The sequence below is a fragment of the Letharia columbiana genome (genome assembly GCF_014066305.1).
Source record: "Letharia columbiana isolate WasteWater2 chromosome Unknown Sc0000023_s0, whole genome shotgun sequence".
In the NCBI taxonomy this organism is placed as follows: domain Eukaryota; kingdom Fungi; phylum Ascomycota; class Lecanoromycetes; order Lecanorales; family Parmeliaceae; genus Letharia; species Letharia columbiana.
In genome coordinates, this window is record NW_023501064.1 from 64,670 (window position 1) to 84,996 (window position 20,327).

The 20,327-nt window shown below is 45.0% G+C and overlaps 9 protein-coding genes across 9 annotated transcripts; 5 read left to right on the top strand and 4 right to left on the bottom strand.

Moving 5' to 3' along the window:
• Positions 1–519: 519 nt before the first annotated feature.
• HO173_007106 (uncharacterized protein) lies at positions 520–1,070 on the top strand (the record flags this gene model as incomplete). The annotated part of the gene is made up of 4 exons (XM_037309011.1): positions 520–579; positions 637–672; positions 731–868; positions 930–1,070. The coding sequence occupies 4 exons, from the start codon at positions 520–522 to the stop codon at positions 1,068–1,070; spliced, it is 375 nt and encodes a 124-aa protein (XP_037163872.1).
• A 389-nt stretch (positions 1,071–1,459) lies between these two features.
• On the bottom strand, positions 1,460–2,077 carry HO173_007107 (uncharacterized protein; the record flags this gene model as incomplete). Its single annotated transcript, XM_037309012.1, has 3 exons — positions 1,460–1,540; positions 1,600–1,816; positions 1,875–2,077. 3 exons carry the CDS (start codon positions 2,075–2,077, stop codon positions 1,460–1,462), a joined length of 501 nt encoding a protein of 166 aa, XP_037163873.1.
• Positions 2,078–6,565: 4,488 nt separating this feature from the next.
• HO173_007108 (uncharacterized protein) lies at positions 6,566–9,448 on the top strand (the record flags this gene model as incomplete). Its single annotated transcript, XM_037309013.1, has 2 exons — positions 6,566–8,344; positions 8,399–9,448. 2 exons carry the CDS (start codon positions 6,566–6,568, stop codon positions 9,446–9,448), a joined length of 2,829 nt encoding a protein of 942 aa, XP_037163874.1.
• Positions 9,449–9,864: 416 nt separating this feature from the next.
• Positions 9,865–13,100, bottom strand: HO173_007109 (uncharacterized protein; the record flags this gene model as incomplete). The annotated part of the gene is made up of 6 exons (XM_037309014.1): positions 9,865–10,913; positions 10,973–12,265; positions 12,318–12,408; positions 12,503–12,775; positions 12,827–12,919; positions 12,978–13,100. 6 exons carry the CDS (start codon positions 13,098–13,100, stop codon positions 9,865–9,867), a joined length of 2,922 nt encoding a protein of 973 aa, XP_037163875.1.
• Positions 13,101–13,543: 443 nt separating this feature from the next.
• On the top strand, positions 13,544–13,945 carry HO173_007110 (uncharacterized protein; the record flags this gene model as incomplete). The annotated part of the gene is made up of 3 exons (XM_037309015.1): positions 13,544–13,693; positions 13,747–13,837; positions 13,893–13,945. The coding sequence occupies 3 exons, from the start codon at positions 13,544–13,546 to the stop codon at positions 13,943–13,945; spliced, it is 294 nt and encodes a 97-aa protein (XP_037163876.1).
• Positions 13,946–14,072: 127 nt separating this feature from the next.
• On the bottom strand, positions 14,073–14,940 carry HO173_007111 (uncharacterized protein; the record flags this gene model as incomplete). The annotated part of the gene is made up of 3 exons (XM_037309016.1): positions 14,073–14,182; positions 14,246–14,791; positions 14,850–14,940. 3 exons carry the CDS (start codon positions 14,938–14,940, stop codon positions 14,073–14,075), a joined length of 747 nt encoding a protein of 248 aa, XP_037163877.1.
• A 440-nt stretch (positions 14,941–15,380) lies between these two features.
• HO173_007112 (uncharacterized protein) lies at positions 15,381–16,350 on the top strand (the record flags this gene model as incomplete). Its single annotated transcript, XM_037309017.1, has 3 exons — positions 15,381–15,506; positions 15,610–15,960; positions 16,021–16,350. 3 exons carry the CDS (start codon positions 15,381–15,383, stop codon positions 16,348–16,350), a joined length of 807 nt encoding a protein of 268 aa, XP_037163878.1.
• Positions 16,351–16,638: 288 nt separating this feature from the next.
• Positions 16,639–16,905, top strand: HO173_007113 (uncharacterized protein; the record flags this gene model as incomplete). The annotated part of the gene is made up of 2 exons (XM_037309018.1): positions 16,639–16,652; positions 16,728–16,905. The coding sequence occupies 2 exons, from the start codon at positions 16,639–16,641 to the stop codon at positions 16,903–16,905; spliced, it is 192 nt and encodes a 63-aa protein (XP_037163879.1).
• A 371-nt stretch (positions 16,906–17,276) lies between these two features.
• HO173_007114 (uncharacterized protein) lies at positions 17,277–19,529 on the bottom strand (the record flags this gene model as incomplete). The annotated part of the gene is made up of 4 exons (XM_037309019.1): positions 17,277–17,369; positions 17,425–17,712; positions 17,763–19,029; positions 19,090–19,529. The coding sequence occupies 4 exons, from the start codon at positions 19,527–19,529 to the stop codon at positions 17,277–17,279; spliced, it is 2,088 nt and encodes a 695-aa protein (XP_037163880.1).
• Positions 19,530–20,327: the final 798 nt, after the last annotated feature.

A 20,327-nucleotide genomic window follows, 5' to 3' on the forward strand; every position in this document is an offset into this window, starting at 1 on the left:
CATGAAATGTGAGCCCATCACAGGCTCATTCGCAGCGAGGAGACTCCCGACGAACGCGCAATTGAGAACGCGAATATGAAGGTGTTGAAGAATAAAAGCTACTTAGGTAGGCGTTTGAGGCGGGCGCCGGTCTTGGGGAGATGCGTCTAAACCTCAGCCAATGTAAAGTATAGCGCATGTAATAATACACTTAGTAGGACCAAGTATACACAGAGGAGATTCTACATTTCTGATCCCGCCACGCTATAATTTGAGGATCAAACACATATTTCGAATAGAAGATATTATCTTGGTTTATCTATACTGTAAGATCTAAGAAGTTGTAGTTAAGCTATTAAGTTCTCCCTCGTGAAAGATTTAAAGCAATAATCTACGGGTGAAGAGGCAGCTAATGGTTATATCTGTATTGACACTTAGCGTTGGCTGAGGTTTAGAAGCATCTCTCTTGGGGTCCCCTCTAAGGATTTGCAGGGAATCATTCATCAGCCCAGTCTTCACTTAACACAGTCATCTATTGTCATGGCAGCTCCACCATCCGCGTATAAAGATCGCCACTTTCTAGCTGTCATAGGTGATGAGGTGGGCGTCTATCTACCTCTGGTGATTCGACTGCCTCATGCTTACAATGTGATCTAGGATTCCGTGACAGGTCTGCTGCTTGCTGGTATTGGTGTATGCCCAATTTCAACCTCATAGCCGCTATGAAAGTAGGCTGACCCTGGGAAAACAGCATGTCACTCCACCTCCAGACGCCCAGAAAAACTTTCTCGTCGTAGATGCCAAAACAGAAAACTCAACTATAGAGCAAGCCTTCGACAACTTTACACAGAAGCGAAAGGATATCGCGATAGTACTCATCAATCAACATGTGCGCCAGGACTCTCAAGGCGAACTATGACTTTCTCCTTTCAGCTGACTGATACACTCAGATTGCAGAGAAGATAAGGGGTCGGGTCGATACTTACACAGAAGCTTTTCCCGCAGTATTGGAGATACCGAGCAAAGACCATCCCTACGATCCAGAGAAGGATAGCGTCTTGAAAAGGGTGAGGAGGTTGTTCGGAGAGTGAAAGGGCGGACGACACCAGTGAAGCTCTCTGGACCAGTCAAGGCTACCCACCAAATGGTTACACCCAAGTGATATGACAGGCGATAGGAGTATACATCGGAAAATGACCTCGTCAATGGACGCGAGCGTTGGGACTGGACGATTCACAAAGATCTGAGGAAGAAATTCAATGATATACATTGTACTCGCAAAGCAGGCAGTTGGCTGCTTAAGAGGTCTGTGTACATAGACCCGCCATATAGACGCCAAAACAGCATTCCCAGTCATCTCGGAACATCCTCTGTACACGCTGGTTTGCCTTGCCTCAGACAGTAGTGGACAATCCGCGTAGGGAGTCACGCATGATGAATCCTTGAAAGCGAAGTTTGGAAACATGACGCTATGGGGACCTCAAAATTTGATCGATGCGGTCAAGCATGTGACCTTTACATGATCTTCGGTGTAGACATCTGCAGACACGGTATAATGGCCCTACGAGTTTGTTGCGGTCAGCATAAGCTCGCAGCGCCACGTAACAAGCTGCCACTCACAGGTGGAATTTCCTTTGGTAGATCCACATCCTTTGTGATAGTCTTCTCTCCGATCAATGGACACTCCTCATCGACGGCACTCTTCATCTGCTCGCAAAGATCGGCTTGTTGGTTGATCAAACGAATCAAGCCATACTTGACAACCAGGACGACGTATGCGCCTTGCTCGACCTCTTCTGTGAAGTTACCCTTGGCCTTGATGGTGAGTGTCTTGCCACTGCGAGAGGCGTTAGCAATCCAAGGCGGACTTTGAATGCGCCGGATAGCGAACTTACGGCAAAGGAGGATTTGGTTCTAGGTCAACGTTGTTGATGGTGAGAATGAAGTCGTCACTCTTAGCGCAGAATTCGAGTGGGTTGTCACCAGGCACTTTGAGGTCGTCATCAAGTACTTGTTGATTGCTACCGAAAAAGGAAAGGGAGCTGGACGTGGCAAGAGAAGAAAGGAGGAGCGGCAAAAGGGTGGTAGTGAGCTTCATAGTTGTTGTAGAATGACTGTCAAGGCTTGGTAGAAGAAAAGAGGAGTTTGATCTATCTGTAATGTTTTTTTAGTATCTTGGATGAGCGAGTAGATGGGGAAGCTCACATGATAACCTAGAAGCCGACCATGTATCAATGGAAACGACGAGGGCGTGCTAAAAGTAATAATGCACGGTCTAAAATCCGATAAATCCGGCGTAATATCAAAACATCTACTTCTTATTAAAATTCTATAGTTACTCGATATAATAATAATAAATAATATTAAACTTCTATTATTAGTAATATTAATATATCTAAAAACCTTTTTTTTAATTCTATTAATCTATTAATTCGTTAAAAAACTATTATTATCTCTTCTTTTATTATATTTTACTATTATTATTAAAATTAATATAAATAGAATAATTAATTATTTAATTATTTATATATATTTCTATTTAAATTATAAAGAGTAATTACGAGCTACTATATAGATAATATATATTTATAAAGAAAATCTTATCTAGACTCTTTAAGTTAGAATTAAAACTCTTATTTTTCTTTCTTTTATTATATCTATAATATATTTTAATTCTTTTACTATATTTATATCTCGAACTTTTTAATTTCTCTTTTAAATTTAATAACTTCTCTTATTTATCTTTAAAGAATTAATTTATATAGCTATTCGATAACCGCCTAACTATAATAAATTCAATTTTTTCTATTATAATATACTATAATACTCTATTATCCTATTATAATATATTAAAAAAGCGCTATATCTACTCTTTAGACTCTACTATAATCCCTCTACTATAAAATCGTTTTATATAATTTCCTTTATAATATAGAAAAACGTTATATATAGTATAGCCACCTCTAATTCTAGAAAGACTTCTTCTATTTCTACTTATTTCTCTATTAAAATCTCTATTCTTAATATCTATATAATACTATATATATATTCTACTATCTTTTATATCTTATTAATTATAATTATCTTATAATAGCTTAGAAAGAGTAGTAATTATAAATGAAGATGAAATCTTTCGACTAGATACTTTATTCTTTATTAAATCTATTATTACTTATTCTAGAAAACTCTAATACTCTTAATACTTCTTTTTTATAGATTTATAGAGTTTAAAAGTATTAGAGAGACTCTTATTAAGATATTAAGTAAATAGAGATATTTAAGTTTAATTATAAGCTCGCTAAGAAGTATATATAGCTATTAATATATTAAATCGATTAATCTCTCTTATATATAAGTTATAATAGAAGAATATCCTCGAAATATCGAAATCCTTTTATTAAATATTATTTCTATCCTCCTTAAAAGTAGGTAAAATAATACGATTATTAATATTTATTCTATTAAAATACTTTCTCTTTTTAATAATAATATTATTAATCTCTCTAATATTATATATAGTAATAAGAATTAAAATAAGATTATTATTCTATTAAGCTATTATAAGAATATCGTTCTAAATTACTATAGTAAAGACTTTATATAAAATATTCTTAATAAAAATCTATTTTATCTTTATAAGTAATTTTAAAAGATTTATTCGATTAAACTTTATAGTTCTATATATAGTAATTTTTAAGATTTTTAATCTTTTAGTAAGCTTTAATTCGATAAAATAGTTATTTATAAAGAGAATAGAGTTAGAGAATAGTATATTAATAATTAATTTAAATACTATAATTAATATTTCTTCGAGATCTTTAACTTTTAATTTATTCTCGAGATTTTAATCTTTCCAGATATAGTAAGGACCCTTTTTATTATAGAAAAAACACCCTCAGAATATAAACTCTATAGTATCTACGAAACGACGTTATATATTAGATTTAACGAAGATCTCGTTAGGTTAATATTATATACGCACTCTTTCTTATCGAGAATTCAAGATTACACTAATCTTATTACTTTAAATTACTCTTTTTTAATCTTTTATAATCTAGTTCTTATATCGTAAAGCGAATTAATAATATACTTTTATTATAGCTTCTATAAGAGACGGTTTTTTGATAATTTTATAGGCTTGGAAATTGTTACGTCTAAGTACTCGTAATACTATTATGAATAAGATCCCTTATTTAGTAGTAAGTATAAAAGAAGTCTTTTTACGGCCATAGCGGTTTTTTCGTATAATATCTAGAATTATACTCTTAAGTATAGGTGTAATAATTAAGAGATATTCGAATCTAGACTTATCTATAATATACGATATTAAGAGCTTTTTAAACACAGTAGAATCGTATCCTCTATTACGAGCTTATTTCTAAAGTCGACTAATAATTTAATAAGATATTTCGATAATTATAGTAATAATTTAAGTAGTAATCTCAGCCTCAGTTAAAGTAAGTACTTAAATTCGAGTTCTATTATTATAATTAATACTCTAAGTATTAGATATATTAACGAAAGATAATTAAGATAGAGAATAGTAAGAAGATTTCTATCTATTATACTATATAAACGAGACTTATATACTAAAAGTCTTTATACTCTTCCTCTATTCCTCTACGCTATAACTAATACTTTAATATTATCGCTATTATATATCCTATTAATATCGCTATTATATATATACTTCGTATATATATACTTCGTATATATGTATAGCGTCGCTATTATATAGAGTACTAATACTTATTAAAATAAAGAATAATAATACTATTCATGAATTTGAAAGCATATCAAGCACTTAGCCCTATCTAGACTCTTATCTTGGCATGTCCAGAACTTTTAATATCGACCTCCGTACTTATATTTCTTAAACGCTTTATCTCTTATTATTTATTATAATAAGCGTACTTCGAATATTCTCTAATTCTCTTAGATCTATTAAGAAGATTTATTAATTTTTTTATAATTATAATTATCTTTATTATAATAGATATAAATATTTAAAGATAATTATAATTATAGCGATAGATTATATTATTATTAAAATAGTTATTAAATATAATTTAGATTTATAATCTATTAAAATATAAAGATAGAATACTTAGTTATATTAGCTATAGAGTTACTATAGAGAAAAGAGCGACTAGATATGAATACGCTAAGGCATGTCACGTGACCATGTCACGTGATCCGAATTTCAACAAAAACCAGTACTTGGCAAGCTTTTCACTATTCCTCAGTATGCTAACGTATTTGTGACCTCTCGTGTTGTACGGAAATGCAGCAGCCGGATCTGTTGTAGATAGGACCCTCTCGTACGGAAGACAAAGCTCCATACAATAGTCCCTTTCTCGCCCGCATGACCCAAACTCCTTGCCTAGGCGGATGCCCAATTCCAAGAACTGCATTCATGGCTTTAGGCCGGGGTACCAATGTACTGCTAGTGGTAGATAAGCTACGTTTTGACACAAACAGATGGCCTACTCCCCTCCGATCTCGCTATACTCATGGAATACATCCCTTCCATCCACTCCCACAATCAACCCAAAACCCTTCATCCCACACATTTCGTTACTTCAACAAATTTGTCCACCGCTACAATGGCAGGTTGCAAGGGGTCCAAGTCCACTATATCGATGATTGTTTGGGGCCTTCCCCTGTCTCGACTCATCTCCCTCCAGCTTGTGTTCGTGCAATTGCCCGTGTCTCTCTATCGGGCTTTACAGACGCTATCCTTTCTTTTTACACTTGGCGGCAACATGGCAACTACCTACGTCCTATTTGAGCAAGACACGACATTTTTATACTGGGGACTCGGGGAGGCTACAGGCTTCCAAGAACCCAATTATTGGCATTGGCAGGGGGAAGATGGTGACAGACTCGGGTCAAGCTCAGCTTGAATAAGAATTCATACGACATGCATCTGTTGGGGAAGTTGGATCTTATCTCTTGCTATCCGTACATGGATCCTGATGAAGGCGCCAGGAGGGGCTTTTGATTTTCCGCTTTGCCGCTTAACTGCTTTTGGACAAAGCGTCTTTCACCCTCTTTTCTTAGATTTCCCTCCCTTCCCTTTTCCCTTTTTTCTCTTCTTCCTTCGCTTTTTATCACTGCGGCGCACGCTGCCCTCTTCCATAACTCGACCTTCGTATCCATTCCCGTGATCCTTCTCGAAAGCTGGCTCTAACGCCAATTTTGATTTTCGATTTCCTGGCAACCAAACCGCCTCTCGCTCGCGATCAGAAGGCTGTCTGCGCGCCCATACTCCTTGCTCTCCACAATTTATGAAGGAACATCCAAAAAGTCTCATTTCTTGGAATCATTCCAGTCTTCTCATGAAACTCATCGACAGGAATCCTTCCACGCACCTTCCTCTGGCCTACAAAGCCTCTTGTTGTCCTCGGCCCTCGAGGGAGCCACCTCTGAACCACTGGATGACCCATCTGCAAGTTCTAGAAGTGTACGGAGTCCGTGATAAATTAGTAGTCTCGCATGTTTGAATCATGCAACTCAGGCCACGAATACCTCTTACGACTCGATCTTCATTCTCATGAATTAAGGGGACTCTGTCTGCCATAGTATGACCGATCCTTCTCCCAACACGCACACTGCGACCTCCGTCCAGACAACTGCTGGGTCTGCGCCTTCAACCTCTGCGCATCTACAAGATTCTGCACATGCGCCTGGTGATGAGGTTGAAGACTACATTATAAAGTGCATCTGCGGCTTTCGAGAGGATGATGGGAACACCGTGTACTGTGACCTGTGTGACACTTGGCAGCATACTGAATGTTACTATTACGATAAGCACGGTAATGTGCCCACAAAAGAGGAACTCGAAGTCATCGATCACTTTTGCGCAGAATGCCAACCGAGATCGCTCAATGCAAAAGGTGCCATCGAGCGACAGCGGATCCGGCGAAAAGAACTCGACCCAGGCGATCGAAAAGTCAAGAAAAACGCAGCAAAGAGCCACAAGAAGAAGATTAGAGGGCCGGAATCCAATGGGCTCCTTATCAATGGATGGGATCATAACGACCAAGACTTTTTCGACGACAACACGAACCAGAGTCCGCGCGATCCACACCTGCCTGCCAAAAGGCCCAAGACCAACCATCGGCCTTCGCATTCCATGCAGCTCCCGGTCCTGTCGCAAAACCCCAATTCACATCTTCACAAGCGGTCCGGGTCGACCGTCCACAGTCCGTCCAAGGTCCACGGCAAACACTCGCCGACCGATTACGCAAGGGAACCGTATAGTGACGAATTCCTGAGCCTTTACGACAATGATCCTGGGGATACACCGATGCAAACAAATCTTCTCAATGACATCAGCATCACGCGAGACTTGTCCCATTGGTCTCGCGATGTTGAGCTACTTAGGGAAGCGACAAATGGATTAACGCCTCAAGATGTCTTCATTCGCTGCGAGCAGCCACTGGACTCGATACCTCTACCTGATCTTAATAAGGAATACAGGGAGGAAGAGAGCGCAGTAGCTGGTGGCCGACGGCCCCGATGGACTTATCTCACCATAGATTCCTTCCAGCCAAAAGACTCCATAGTTGGTGAACTCCGCGGCAAGATTGGCCATATGCAGCATTACATCCAAGATCCAAACAATCGATGGGAATACCTACGTCATCCCGCTCCATTCGTCTTCTTTCATCCAAGACTTCCCATCTATATAGACACGCGCTCCGAGGGCACTATCTGTCGCTATCTACGGAGAAGTTGTGATCCTAACTTGAGTATGAGGACATTCTTGGAGAACGGTTGTGACTACCACTTCTGCTTTGTCGCCAAGAAAGATCTAGATGCTGGGACGGAATTGACTATAGGATGGGTCTTGGACGAGCATATTCGAAGCTTCTTCCATCACCGCAATCAAGACGAAGTGAAGATGGAAGGCGACGTTAACGCTGAAGAGGACTATGTTACCGATTGGACGGCCAAAGTATTGGGGGAGTTTGGTGGCTGTGCATGCGATTCCTCCAAGTGTGCTTTCGACCGCTACGACCAGCGGAGTACAAGCATCGCGAAAGGAAGGGACGGACATAACCATAAGCAACTGCAAGGAAATAACGGTTATGGAGCGAATAGCAGAGCCAGTAGCGAGCAGGACGACGGACGATCCTCATCTGGGTCTCATTCTCCAAGTCAGGACATGACACCCACCCGCAACGCCTCCGGCGACATAGGTTTTGGTGTAGAGATTTCCGATCGGGAAAAAAGGAAGATTGCTGCACTAGAGAAAAACTTTGAGCAGCTTGAGAACGATAAGCATCAGCCCGCTCACAAGAAGAAAAAAAGGAACAGTGGCGGGTCAAATGTTAATACACCCTCTGCTGGCGCATCTGTAAGCACCCGTTTCAACGCTGCAGTACTGTCATCTGCTGAAAAATCGGAACAGAAGCAGCTCGGTCACATCGCTACATCCTTTTCTCATCCAAATACTCCTAGCTTGTCCACGAAACCTCAGTACGCAGATGCAAGTACTCCGCGCAGGAAATCCGGATCTCCAACAACCAAATCCTCCAATGCACATGCCAGGCCAAGAACTGGTGCTGCTACCCATGTCAAGAAGCGATCATCTCAGCCCAACACACCCTCGATACTGTCTCCACTCATTCGCCCGAACTATGTCAGCACTGCCATGCAGACTGATCGCGATGATGAAGATGACTGGTACAAGCCGCTGGGCGCTCCTTTCATCGCAAAGAAACCCTACATGTCTTTGACGAAGCGCCTTCTGCTCCGCTCTCAGAGAGATCGGGGAAAGCTCGAAGAGCGTCGGAGGGCCTCAACAAATGATCCAACTCGCATAGAGGCGAACGGGGACTGCGGAGAACTCGTTCCTCCGCAGTTACATGAGGATACCGAGATGCAAGACGCAGGTTCTGGACAGCTATCTTTGTCGGTGCATGCGTCCACGGACTCTTTATTGTACACCCCTTCAAACACTGCAGAGCTCAAGCCTCCTCCGCCTTGGCCTTCGAATGGGTTGCAGGCAGCAGCCGAGCAGTCTCGGCCTATCAATGGTTTTCGTACAATTGACCTCCGAGTGCAGCTGCCCTCAAAGCCATCCGTGCCCACAGACTCTGCCTCAAATACTCCTCTCGTTGAAACTCCTACCTCTGCTGCACCCCAGTCGCCATTTGTTCAAAACTCGGTATCTTACCCTTCACTTTTTTCTAGTCCTTCCTCCAACCTCGTGCAGCCAAGTCCGATCAAGAAGAAGGTCAGTCTGGGCGAGTACTTGACTCGACGGAAGGGATCCCAACCCGCAACAGAGATGCCAGCAAGCAGCAGCCCGACCATGCAGCACGGGACGCTCAAGCACCTGGGAAGCATGACTGGCGAGCCAAAAGATGGTGCAATGCACGGCAGCGCTATTGTGGAAACGCCGAAGGAGGAACATGATCCGTTGGCGGCAGAAGAGAGCAAAGATCTAAGTCTTTGACAAAAGCTACAAGTGGCCTCGTTTCCTTTTACGACCTTACGAGCGAGCGAGGCGTTCCATCGTTCCTTGGGAATGTACGATGTTGATGTGGTATTTTTGTATCATCGGAAGCCGTTGCACGACAGCAAGAGCGCGGTCTTTCAATGGACTATCAGGCGGCTCTTTTGGGCGCTAGCATGAGCAATAACAAAAACCGTAAAATCATCAGTGAGCCCACATGCCATCACCAGTACTGTGATCCATCTTCCGCGCCCTTGGCATAGACTTAAATGAAGCTATGTGTAAGAAGGGGTAAGTGCACTCCACCCCCTAGTCCTATCTATGCTACATCATAATGAGATGTTCCAAGATCCTCATATCAGACTTGCATTTGATGCCAAAGACACAATGCCCCACGCTCTATGCCTCTACAAGATCTACCCATTAAATCTGAATCTCGTAGCCTCGAGCCTGCCGAGACCCTCCCTAGGCGCCACGTTTCTTCTTCTGTAGGAATTGGTGAAATCTTGCAGAAGCACCCGCACCTTTCGCACCTCGCCCTGCTGCAGCTTCATGCCCACCGAACTCATCAAACGCTCGCCCTCCCCCGCCTTGACCGTTCCGGCGGGTAACATGCCAATGGTACCCTTCACCCAGATGGCGACTTGCTGCGGCATGATTTCGAAAAGCGCAAGCAGAACCCCACTGGCGTCGGGAAAGCAGTCATGGGGGAATGAGAACATCATCCCCGTCAGAATTCTCTGCGTGAGCACCTCTCCTTCCTCAGCAATCATGCGCTTGACGCATTGTTGTATATCTGGAGAATTGATGACGCGCGCTGTGTTAGAGGTTTCATCAAAAGAGGAGGAATTGGGATGATCAGTGCCGTAGCTGAGGAAGTCGCGGAGGAAGTGGAGGGTCGCCGTTAGAGGAGCTTCTTGCTGGAGGGTGAGGGCACTGATGGCGGCGGAGAAAATGGGAGAGCAGATGGGAGCAGGTAGCAGAGCTCCGTGGTAGTAGATTAAGGCGTCGATGAGAAGGCGGAAGAAATCCTCGATGACATCGGGTAAGTCGCTAGGGGGCAGGTCGTTCATTATCCGTAGAAAAGCAAGAGCTTGCTGCTCGAAAAAGCTGTAGATTGCTTGTGATGTGGAGGCCTCCACGAATTCGGCACCGTTAGCAAATTCTCTAAGAACAGAATCCGTTGCCCATAGAAAACAACCCTGACGCGAATTTTCGAAGCCAGATGCTAGCTGTTGAGCCAGAGTAGGCAATAAAGGAAGAACAGCCGTGCGATACGAGAGAACCATGTACCGCCAGCATCGGCAGACGCGTTCGAGGATTGGTGTAGAGCTGGTGAAGTTTTCCGCAATTGCAGACATGACCGGTAAAATCTCTTGACAGTACTTCACCGCTGGGTTCTCCAGCGAAGGCGAGACATATGGCTGGATTTGTTGAATGAATATCGTAATGAGTTGCACATAATCTGTCGGAATCCTTGATTAGCACAGTTCACCGCACTTCGGTAGAGGTTGGTGGGATTACCTGCGACGGCTAATCTGGCTGCCTCATCTTCTGCGCCCTTAGCATCGTTGGCTCGAGACATCATCCTCTTGATGATGGGGTCACAATAGGCTTTGAACATAGGATAGATCTTGTCTAACGGCTGCGCCGAGACGACACAGGCTACTCCTTCAGTGATTTCTTCTTGACTTGCCGGCGGAAGCTCGTCAAGCACAGATTCATAGAAGTCATGGAGTTGAGTGACGTGGTCTGTGAGGAGCCTTCTGCAATCTGTGCCAAAAAAGCGAAAGGCAAGCGCAGCAGCTTTTACCACCTCATTCGATTGATGCTTGAACCCGGCAATGACAAAATTCAGCTGCGGTTGCAAGAATTCTGGATGTTGAGCTGTCCAGTCAGTATATCTCCCAAGAGCCATGATAGCTTGAAAGCGCAATTTTTCATGATTGGGAATTTGGACAATCAGCGGGATCACTTGGCGCAAAACAATGTTCTCCTCTGGCGATACCATCCGACCCATTGCTCGCATGCTGAATAAAGGTGCTTCGAGTTCCTGCCAGTGGGGGACCTTCGTGTTAGTAGCTTGTGCGCCATAGGTAGAGATCCATTGCTGTATTAAGCTGAAAGCTTTGCCTAAGCATTCCGTGACGGTAATAACATCGCAGCAATCTTTCAAGACATCTCCCATTTGATGTCGGAACTCTCGGAATTTTTCTTCCTGTTCTCGATCTCCATCAAAGAGATCTGTTTCGTCTGGGCCTCCTGGCTTTGGATACTCCAAATGCTTGATCATGATATCCACCAGTCTCGCAAATACGTCAGCGAACTGATTCCGGGCCGGCTTGTACTTATCGAGCGTGATCATCTGCTTCAATTCGTACCAGAATAGAAAGGTTGAAGCTATAGCGTCCCGATCAGTGTCTCTGGCACAGCACTCCAGGATAGCTTCGACGAGTCCTCTGAACTCATTTGGCAGCCGAGCAATCATGACGACCCAGTGTTCGCCGGCTTCAGCAAACATTCTTGTGAGACCCTTGAAGGTGTCTTCGTCGTCTGACTCTGCGGCTTCCCCTATCCGTGGCCTCAAGGACATTAAACGTGGATATATGAGCTGGATGATCTCGATGGACTCATCTACCTCGCGCGTATCCCTGAGAATCGTGCACATGCAGTCCACCGCAGCCTCAAACGATGCTTCTACGGAGAGTGCATGTACAACAGCATCAAAAAGGGGGGAAGTCACAACATCAGCAGCCGGGATCTCTCGCAGCCATGACGAAATACATTCCAGTAGATGCGGATTTGATGCAGCACTCGCTGGGCTATAATCAGTACTTGAAGATGCTAGCTCTCTGACCTGTAAACCTACTAGACGATTGCGAATATTGGGTCAGAAGCCTGAGGACCTGAGTTGCGTTGTCTTCCAGCAATTCCTTCGTTCTGCACGTGAGGTCCTCTTCCTAAGAGCGATGTGATTCGTTAGATACTGATAATTCTCGCACGCAGAGCCGACGCTGTTTGGCTGCAAGCTGGTGATGTCTCGGCCCCACATACTGTCAAGTTGATTTTTCGGCCCTCGGTGACTTCTTCGGGAAGCACTCTGAGAAAATCCAGAACACAGTCGCCACCGCTGTTTCCCAAGGTTGACCCTACAACTTGCAGGACATCCTTCCACTCTATCATCTGTATGGCTAGATTGACTAGACACACACATAGCTGCGTTCGTATGGGCCTTGGTCCATCACGAAAGGTAGTCAGGAAGTTGAGAATCGAGTCTCGCAGAGCTGGAAGAGATTGTCGGGGAAGCTGATCTAAGTCATACGTAATCTGTGTGAATGGTCAGACGAGCACCTGCAGATTCCTCTGTGAATCGTTTACCTTTCCTTTCAATGTCGTCGCAGCAAACAGCTTTGCTTCTGCCGTGGCGTCCGTGGTAGATAAAATTGAATGTGTCGTTGACCAAGCTTCTGGCTACATTAACGTCAGTATGGTTCACTGAATGGAGCGAGGAAGGTTGTGTTCGACGTACAGACTTCTGGAACTTCTCGAGATACTCGTGCGCTTCTGATTTCTGAGAGCGTTCGGCGTTGCTTTGCATAGTAGACAGAGCTGCCAGTACCGGTGCAAAGCCTTCTGCTCCTGAAGCAGCCATGTCTGCAGACCCTGTTGTTTTCGATGCTGTATTTTCAGGGAGCAATATTCTCGGAGACGTCCACAGCTGAGTCACGCATGGGTATAGACGTAAACTGGAGAGAGGTCTGAGTGTGAATCGAGAAGGGGAAATCGCGGTATGAGGAGAGTGAAGTAGTAAAAGAATCGTGATATTGTACAGGTAATGCTAGCGTTGAATTGTTCAATGCCGATTGCGGCGGATCAATGCTCGGCCCGCCTTCTTTGCGCAATCCCAAATCGCCTCGGTCCTACACTTGAAAAACAAGCACTGAGCTGAGCTGCATCTGGAAAGCACAGGATACAAGCATAACACCTTACTACCTTCGGACCCTCTGTGACTTTGATCACTACGAGAGAAGGATATCCCTTCCCATCTTTGAACACTCCGGCGTCTTGAGATCCTGAAGACTGCCAGAAAGCACAATGACCGGCCGTGGAGGAGGTGGAGGAGGAGGAAGAGGAAAGGTCCTTTTACCTCCGATCAACTTCATATTCAAGCTCCTACAGCAGCGCTCGACTGTGTCAATATGGTTGTTTGAGCAGCTGGCTATCCGAATAGAGGGCAAGATTAGGGTATAATCTGCTATGAAGCTCGGGGCTAGAACAAGCTAAAAAAGATGGCACAGGGCTTCGATGAGTTCATGAATCTGGTGATAGACGATGCCGTGGAAGTCAAGCAAGCTACAAAGACAGAGGAGGAGAAGCGCAGGGAATTAGGTATAGATGCTTCCAGAAGATGGCTTTGTGAGCCTTCGCTAACACTCAATGTAAGGCCAGATACTTCTGAAAGGAGATAACGTGTCTCTAATCCAGGCCCTACAATAATTTTTTTGGTAATCAAGTGAACGGCGGAGAATTGGAGAATTCACATGTCCAAATAACTGCAAGGCTCCTTAGGAATTCCAAGAGAAAGCTTTTCGAATTGTCTCTCATATTTAGATTTGCTGGGGTTTTATTTACGAATGACCGAACCATCACCAACGACCAATGCGTCTAACCGCCAATCAGAAGCACCAGTAGGAATTTCGTCCGGCGACAGCTGCACATCAAGGGCGAGTCCGACTAGAAGAATATGAGTAAGTTTCAGAATGACCGGGTTCGAGGTTCAAACCCCTTGGCACGCACCGAGGAAGGGCATCCTTGTTTCTTCTCCGAGCAGAGAAACCTTCAAATCATGGTAACGCTCCAGAAAAAAGTCATAGAAACCTTTGCCGTGCCCAAGTCTTCCTAAGCCTTTATCAAAAGCCACTCCAGGCATGACAATCAAGTCAAGTCTTCTTGATTCTGTGCTCCTGCTTCTCGAACTCGTCTCGCTCTTTGCGGAATCTTGTGAGACGGCGCCAGAAGATTTCCCTGACTCTTCCAAGATTCGACTTCTCTCGGCTATTGAATTCTTTGCTACGGAGGGAATGCCCCAAGCATCAGGCTCCAATCCTTCGTAGTCGCTCTTCGACCACAGAGATACCATATCCATTGTAGAGCAGGACTTGGAACAATCCTGGACTTTGCTATGGTAGATGTAGGGCACAAAGATCTGTTTGCCCTGTCGGAGAGCATCATTTATAATAGCTGTTGTGACCAATTCACCTTTTGGCATGGATAGATAAACGCCAATGCACTGGGCTTTCTTATATTCTGGTAATGAAAGCAAGATTTCCGTAGCAGCAGCAGCTGTTGGATCCAAAAATCAGCAAACCGGGCTATATGAGGATTCCAACGTTCCACAGACATTGCTGTTTGAGAGATTCAGGAGACATGTGTGAGAGTCGCTGGCGCATCAGTGTTCGCAATTCCTTCTTCGCCGCTCGTAGTCCGGCCATCTCCGGCGCGTATGCCAATGACAGATTGCAGTCATTAAGTATGAGCGTCCGTTGGTCTTGAGGGCAGTATTTCAGGCAGTCCAATGCATGTGCTCTGATTTGACGACCTCACACATATATACACAATATCCTCCACCATTCAAGTCTCACATAAAGTGCGAACGTTGGTAATTCCTATTGCTCTACTCTATGTTTCTATTTTGACTCTTTGACATGCGGCTCACGCACTAGAGAATTAAGCTCCCGACTGGCCGATAACGCCCCTTCCCTCGTTCAGCCTTAGTCCTTACTGTACTTCACGTTATGTAAGGTACTTATGTACCGTAATGTATTATTCCACCAATTTTTCGACTTGCGCTCTAACTCTTGGACGTAAATCCAGCACCCTTTTTATGAGTCCACCTTAGAAAATCTACTTGCTTTCCAGCACCCCATACTTCATGATCGTGTCGCTACGGTCATCACTGGCCGCGAGCGCGCTGCTTATATACTCGATATCCGCGCAGACAGATCCACAATTAACGGGAACATGGACCACCAAATCGAGGAGCGTCATCACTGGACCAGTAAGTGTAATGCTTTTCTTCGCGATGTTTACTACTCGCTCCGCTGTTTTATAAAAGAAGAGTCGCGCTGAGTGCATGAACTTGGCAAGACTGACAAAAGCAGGGATTCTACGACCCAGTGAACGAGAAAATCTTTGAGCCTGCTCTGACAGGCTTTTCATATTCCTTTACCGATGATGGCCATTACGAGGAGGCGTACTACAGAGCCATTTCAAATCGTGCGTCGTTGATCGCCCACCCCAGCTCAGTTGATGCAAGCTCTAACTACTCTCTAGCTGGCGACCCTTCGTGCCCGCAAGGCATCATACAATGGCAGCACGGCACATATGCGAAAAATGCAAATGGCTCTCTCACCCTGACACCATTTGGAGTCGATGGTCGCCAATTGCTTTCAGATCCCTGCAACAATGCCAATGCCATATTCACCCGCTACAATCAATTCGAACTCTTCAAGGTACAGTCAACAGTTTGGAGCCCTTGCTACCGGTTAACAAAGTCACTCACGCTATCATAGGACTACGAAGTTGTCGTAGATGGTTATAGTAAAGCTCAGCGCCTCAATCTTTTTGCATCCGATGGCTCCCCTCTCAACCCCATGTATCTCGCCTACAATCCACCGGAAATGCTACCGACTCAGACCTTGAACCCCACGGCTAGTGCTTCCGGCGCTGGAGCTACATCCACAGGGAAAGCAAAGCGGACTCTCGAAGATATGGATAGTTTCGTCGAGCCTTTGAACAAGAGCGTTCTGAGGAAACGGAGAGAGCCTGTCAATGCTGATAAATGGTGGTGGATGGGTGTAGGTATGACGGCTTTGGGGGGCATAGGATACTATTGTTTTTGATAGGCGTGGATTGGGTCACGCAATACCATTATATGAGCGATATGCGGTGCATCTGGATTTCTGGTGCCTGCATGCCTAGATATTACATAGCATTGAACTAGACCTTTTTTGAAAACTTTCTTTGGTCGCCCGCCTCTTCAAATTCGACTTCAGATTGTCTCCCAAATATAATTGTTTCGATCAATCAAGGGCATTGACCACAGTCACCCCGCCTAGGATACACTTCCTGCTACTAGTATAATCCATCCTTTCTTGCCGGCCGAGACGATGAATTGATACGACTTCGCGATGTCACTCTGGCAGTACGTCCCCATTCGAAGTTCCCTATTCCATTCCTCGAATCAACGGTCCCGCAGCTTCTGCTGAGAAGCCCACAGATCCTTTCGCAATCTCCAGCCGCGAACACGCGTCTACTTTGGCCTCGGGACCATGGCTTGGGCGGGGCTTGGACTTCTATTGTCAGACAAAGCGGAAAAGTTCTTTGAACTCAAGCCTACAGAGAAGGACAAGGAAGGCCTGAAAGATTTGCTACCGAGAGTGAGGAGGGTGGACTGATCACTGGAGAACGCGAAATGTCGAGATTGCGATGTCAAGCAAGCTGAGTAAGAGGCTTTCATGCAGGAAACAGGAACATGCCGACAGGGTTCCAAATGGGCCGCCTGTGGTAGCCATAGCACGGAGGGCTAGGAGCCATGTAAGATACCGTTGTTGTGAGCTAGGCGGTATAGTGGAAGCACGATTGAATAAATGTCATATACTTCCGTAGAATCTACCTATGGCTACCACTATGCTATAGCTTTATGCTCATTTTATCATCACAATGCTTGCTAAGGAAGATAAGGGACTTAGCAATCCCACCAAACCCCACCGCTGATGACTGCAAGCCCAAGGTGCAGTAAAGAAAAGGGGAGAGGACAACAGTATTCTCAATTTCCCCCCGCATAAACCCTGTCAATCTCCTTCTGATACTTCGACACAAGAGCTCTACGGTTAATCTTCTGTGCAGCTGTAGTCAACCCCTACCAGCTTGTAAGTACAGACCATCTCAGTTTACAGCGAGATCGGTGTGCTTACATTTGCTGAGTTCCACTCTTCATCGGACAAGACCACGCCGTCAATGATCTCAATGCCAGCCAACCCACCACCTCTGCCAGCAGCCTGCATCTCCTTCAACACGATACTGTTCAACTTTTTGCTATGAACAAGGTCTTCAATGCCGTTGCCTTCAATGCTGTTCTCCTCCGCTAGTTTCTTGAGAGCCGGCTCAGCGGGCACGATAATTGCAACAGGTCTATTTTTGTCGGTCGCAGCATAGACGCAGATGTTGGCCACTACTGTTGCGGAACGGTAAATAGACTCCAGCTATGTTCCAATTAGTCAATACTCAAATCTGAAGGGCTAGGGTATCAAACCTTCTCAAGAGCAATATATTCACCGTTGAGTGTCTTGACAAGATTTTTCTTGCGGTCAATCATTCTGAGGTGTCCGTTCTTATCGAATTCGCCAATGTCGCCCGTCTTGAACCAACCATCATCGGTTAGGGTTTCCTTTGTCTCCTTCTCGTTCTCGAAGTAGCCTTGGAAGACAGGAGGTCCTCTAATCCAGACCTCGCCCTGAGGTGGATTATTGGAGGCGAAGTATCCGGCGTCTGGGAAGTCAACAAGTTTGATTTCGACGGAAGATGGAATGTCTCCCAGAGCGTTATCGGTCCAGTGCATAGGATCGTTCAGAGCGCCCATTGCAGTTGTCTCCGTAAGGCCGTACCCCGATATCATGGGAGTGATGGCCAGAGAGATAAAGCGTTGGGTATCCCTTGCGATGGGTCCACCCCCGTTCATGCAGACACGCAGCTGACCACCAGTCGCATCCTTGATCTTCTTGAAGACCACAGAATCGAGAATTGCTGTTCCTGGCAACCCGGTAGACATCAGGAAACTCTTTGCAGCAAGCGCGCTCCAGAAAAGATTCTTCACTACCATGCCCGACTGGTTTACCTTGGCAATGACACCTTTCTTCACAGACTCCCAGACCGCTGGGACACCCACCAAGATGGTCGGTTTGAATTCGCGGATGTCTCCCTTACAGTTGCGCACGGAGGTATCGGAAAGTGTCTTGGGACTGCCGTAGCCCATGGTACCGCCCCAATATAAGCATGCGTTCTCGAAGACAAACTCTAGAATATGAGCCTGAGGAAGATATGTAAGCAGCCTGTCTCCAGGTCCGATGTATTGGCCGATGATCGTAGTCACACCAGCAATGGATGCGACAACAGCGCTGTGCTTGATGAGAACACCCTTTGGGGCACCAGTGGAACCAGATGTGTACATAATGCAGCAGAGATCGTCTGCCGCTGGGGGTACAGGATCCACCGGGTTGTTCTCGCCAAGTTGCCTCAACTCTTCGAAGCTAAGGATTGTCAGATAATCGTAGGTGCTCTTCAGCTTGTTGATGTTCTCCTCCTTTACTTCTCCGTCTCCATTGTAGATCACGAACTTGATCTCTCTTGCTTCCTTCAGAGGATTGACCAGGGTCTTGAGTAGATGTGGATCACAGAAGATAGCCTTCGCTTTTGTCTGAACAAGAGAATGCTTCAAACCTTCTTCTCCCAATGTATCGTATGCCGTGGCTATTGGCATTGACTGTGAGACTGCACCATGTGACATGGCAAGCCAGTGGGCGCTGTGAAGAGCATAATTAGCTATAAAGTTGCTCGTGCATGAAGAGAATAGAAGGCCTTGCCTTGTGCCTGAAAACAATTGCAAGCGGTCGCCTTTGATCATTCCAAGTTTCCGTAGACCAGCTCCCATCTGAAGAGCTAACCTCTCGTACTCGCTGAAGCTGATGTAGCTGTAGCCGCTCAACTCGAAGAAAGACCAGTCCTTGTTGACCTCTTCTGTCTTACCATCGACCATCTTCTTAACCTTTTTCGTCTCATGGTGGGTCTTGACCAACTTCCTTGAGCCTAAGGCTTTGGCATTCCCGAACCTGTCGGCGCTCCGCTTCAAGATATCAAAGATGGTTGTGACATCTTCCGAGGGGGTAGTGACCAGCTTGTCCTTGGAGTCAGGATGTCTTCGAGGTATTGTTTCGCCCTTGACAGGCTCGTAACCGGGTGCTTCGACGGTGAAGGGACCACTTTGGGACATGCGCGGCTGCAATTGTTGAGTCTTTTTCGACATGTTGAGAGTTCGTTATGATGAAGGATGTGTATATGAAAAGGGTTGTTTTCTCCACTAAAAGCCGTTGCGGTGATGGTGCAGCCTACGGCGAGACTCGTGGCTGGTGGCAGGTAAAGTAGGTGCCCGCTGAAGCGTAGATTAACCTCGGTTCCGAACTTTCGATGATGTAATTTTTCAACACTCCGTAGCTTTATTACCTCGACTCGCCGTAATATCGTAATATTAGAACATGTCGAGTTCGTACGAACTTGATTTTTCTCTTTATCTCGTTTTCAGACTGTCTTAATTATTGCTATACATTGTGTCATGTCTCTTGATGTGTTGACGGCGGGCTCTGTGTCGCTACCTACAGGGCACCGGTGATAATCGTATCTACCCCCATTCGCGCCATCTTAAATCCGATAATTCCGACGCAACACCAAAATGCCTACCTTTCACCAAATTTATATGGCAAACTAGCACAATAATATTGATCTTTCATTACTATTAAGGCTTCTATATCGGAGAGCCTAAATCACCGTTTTTTGGGCCTTATCGGCCTACCATGTCTTGAAAAAACCGTCACTACCTCTTCTTCTACTACCTCTTCTTCTTCTATCTCTTACCGAACTATGTATGTGGGAAGGAGGCATGATATAGTAGGAGATGCCTCCGCCAAGGCCCGCTAGCCATAGGGCTGAGTGGTGTGTCAAGGGTACGCTCGTAACACTACCCCCCCCTCTCAATAGCCATGGCCCCCATGGCTGGTAGACCGGGAGATGCACGCCCATTGCTTGCCCTGTGTCTCCAAACATCCAT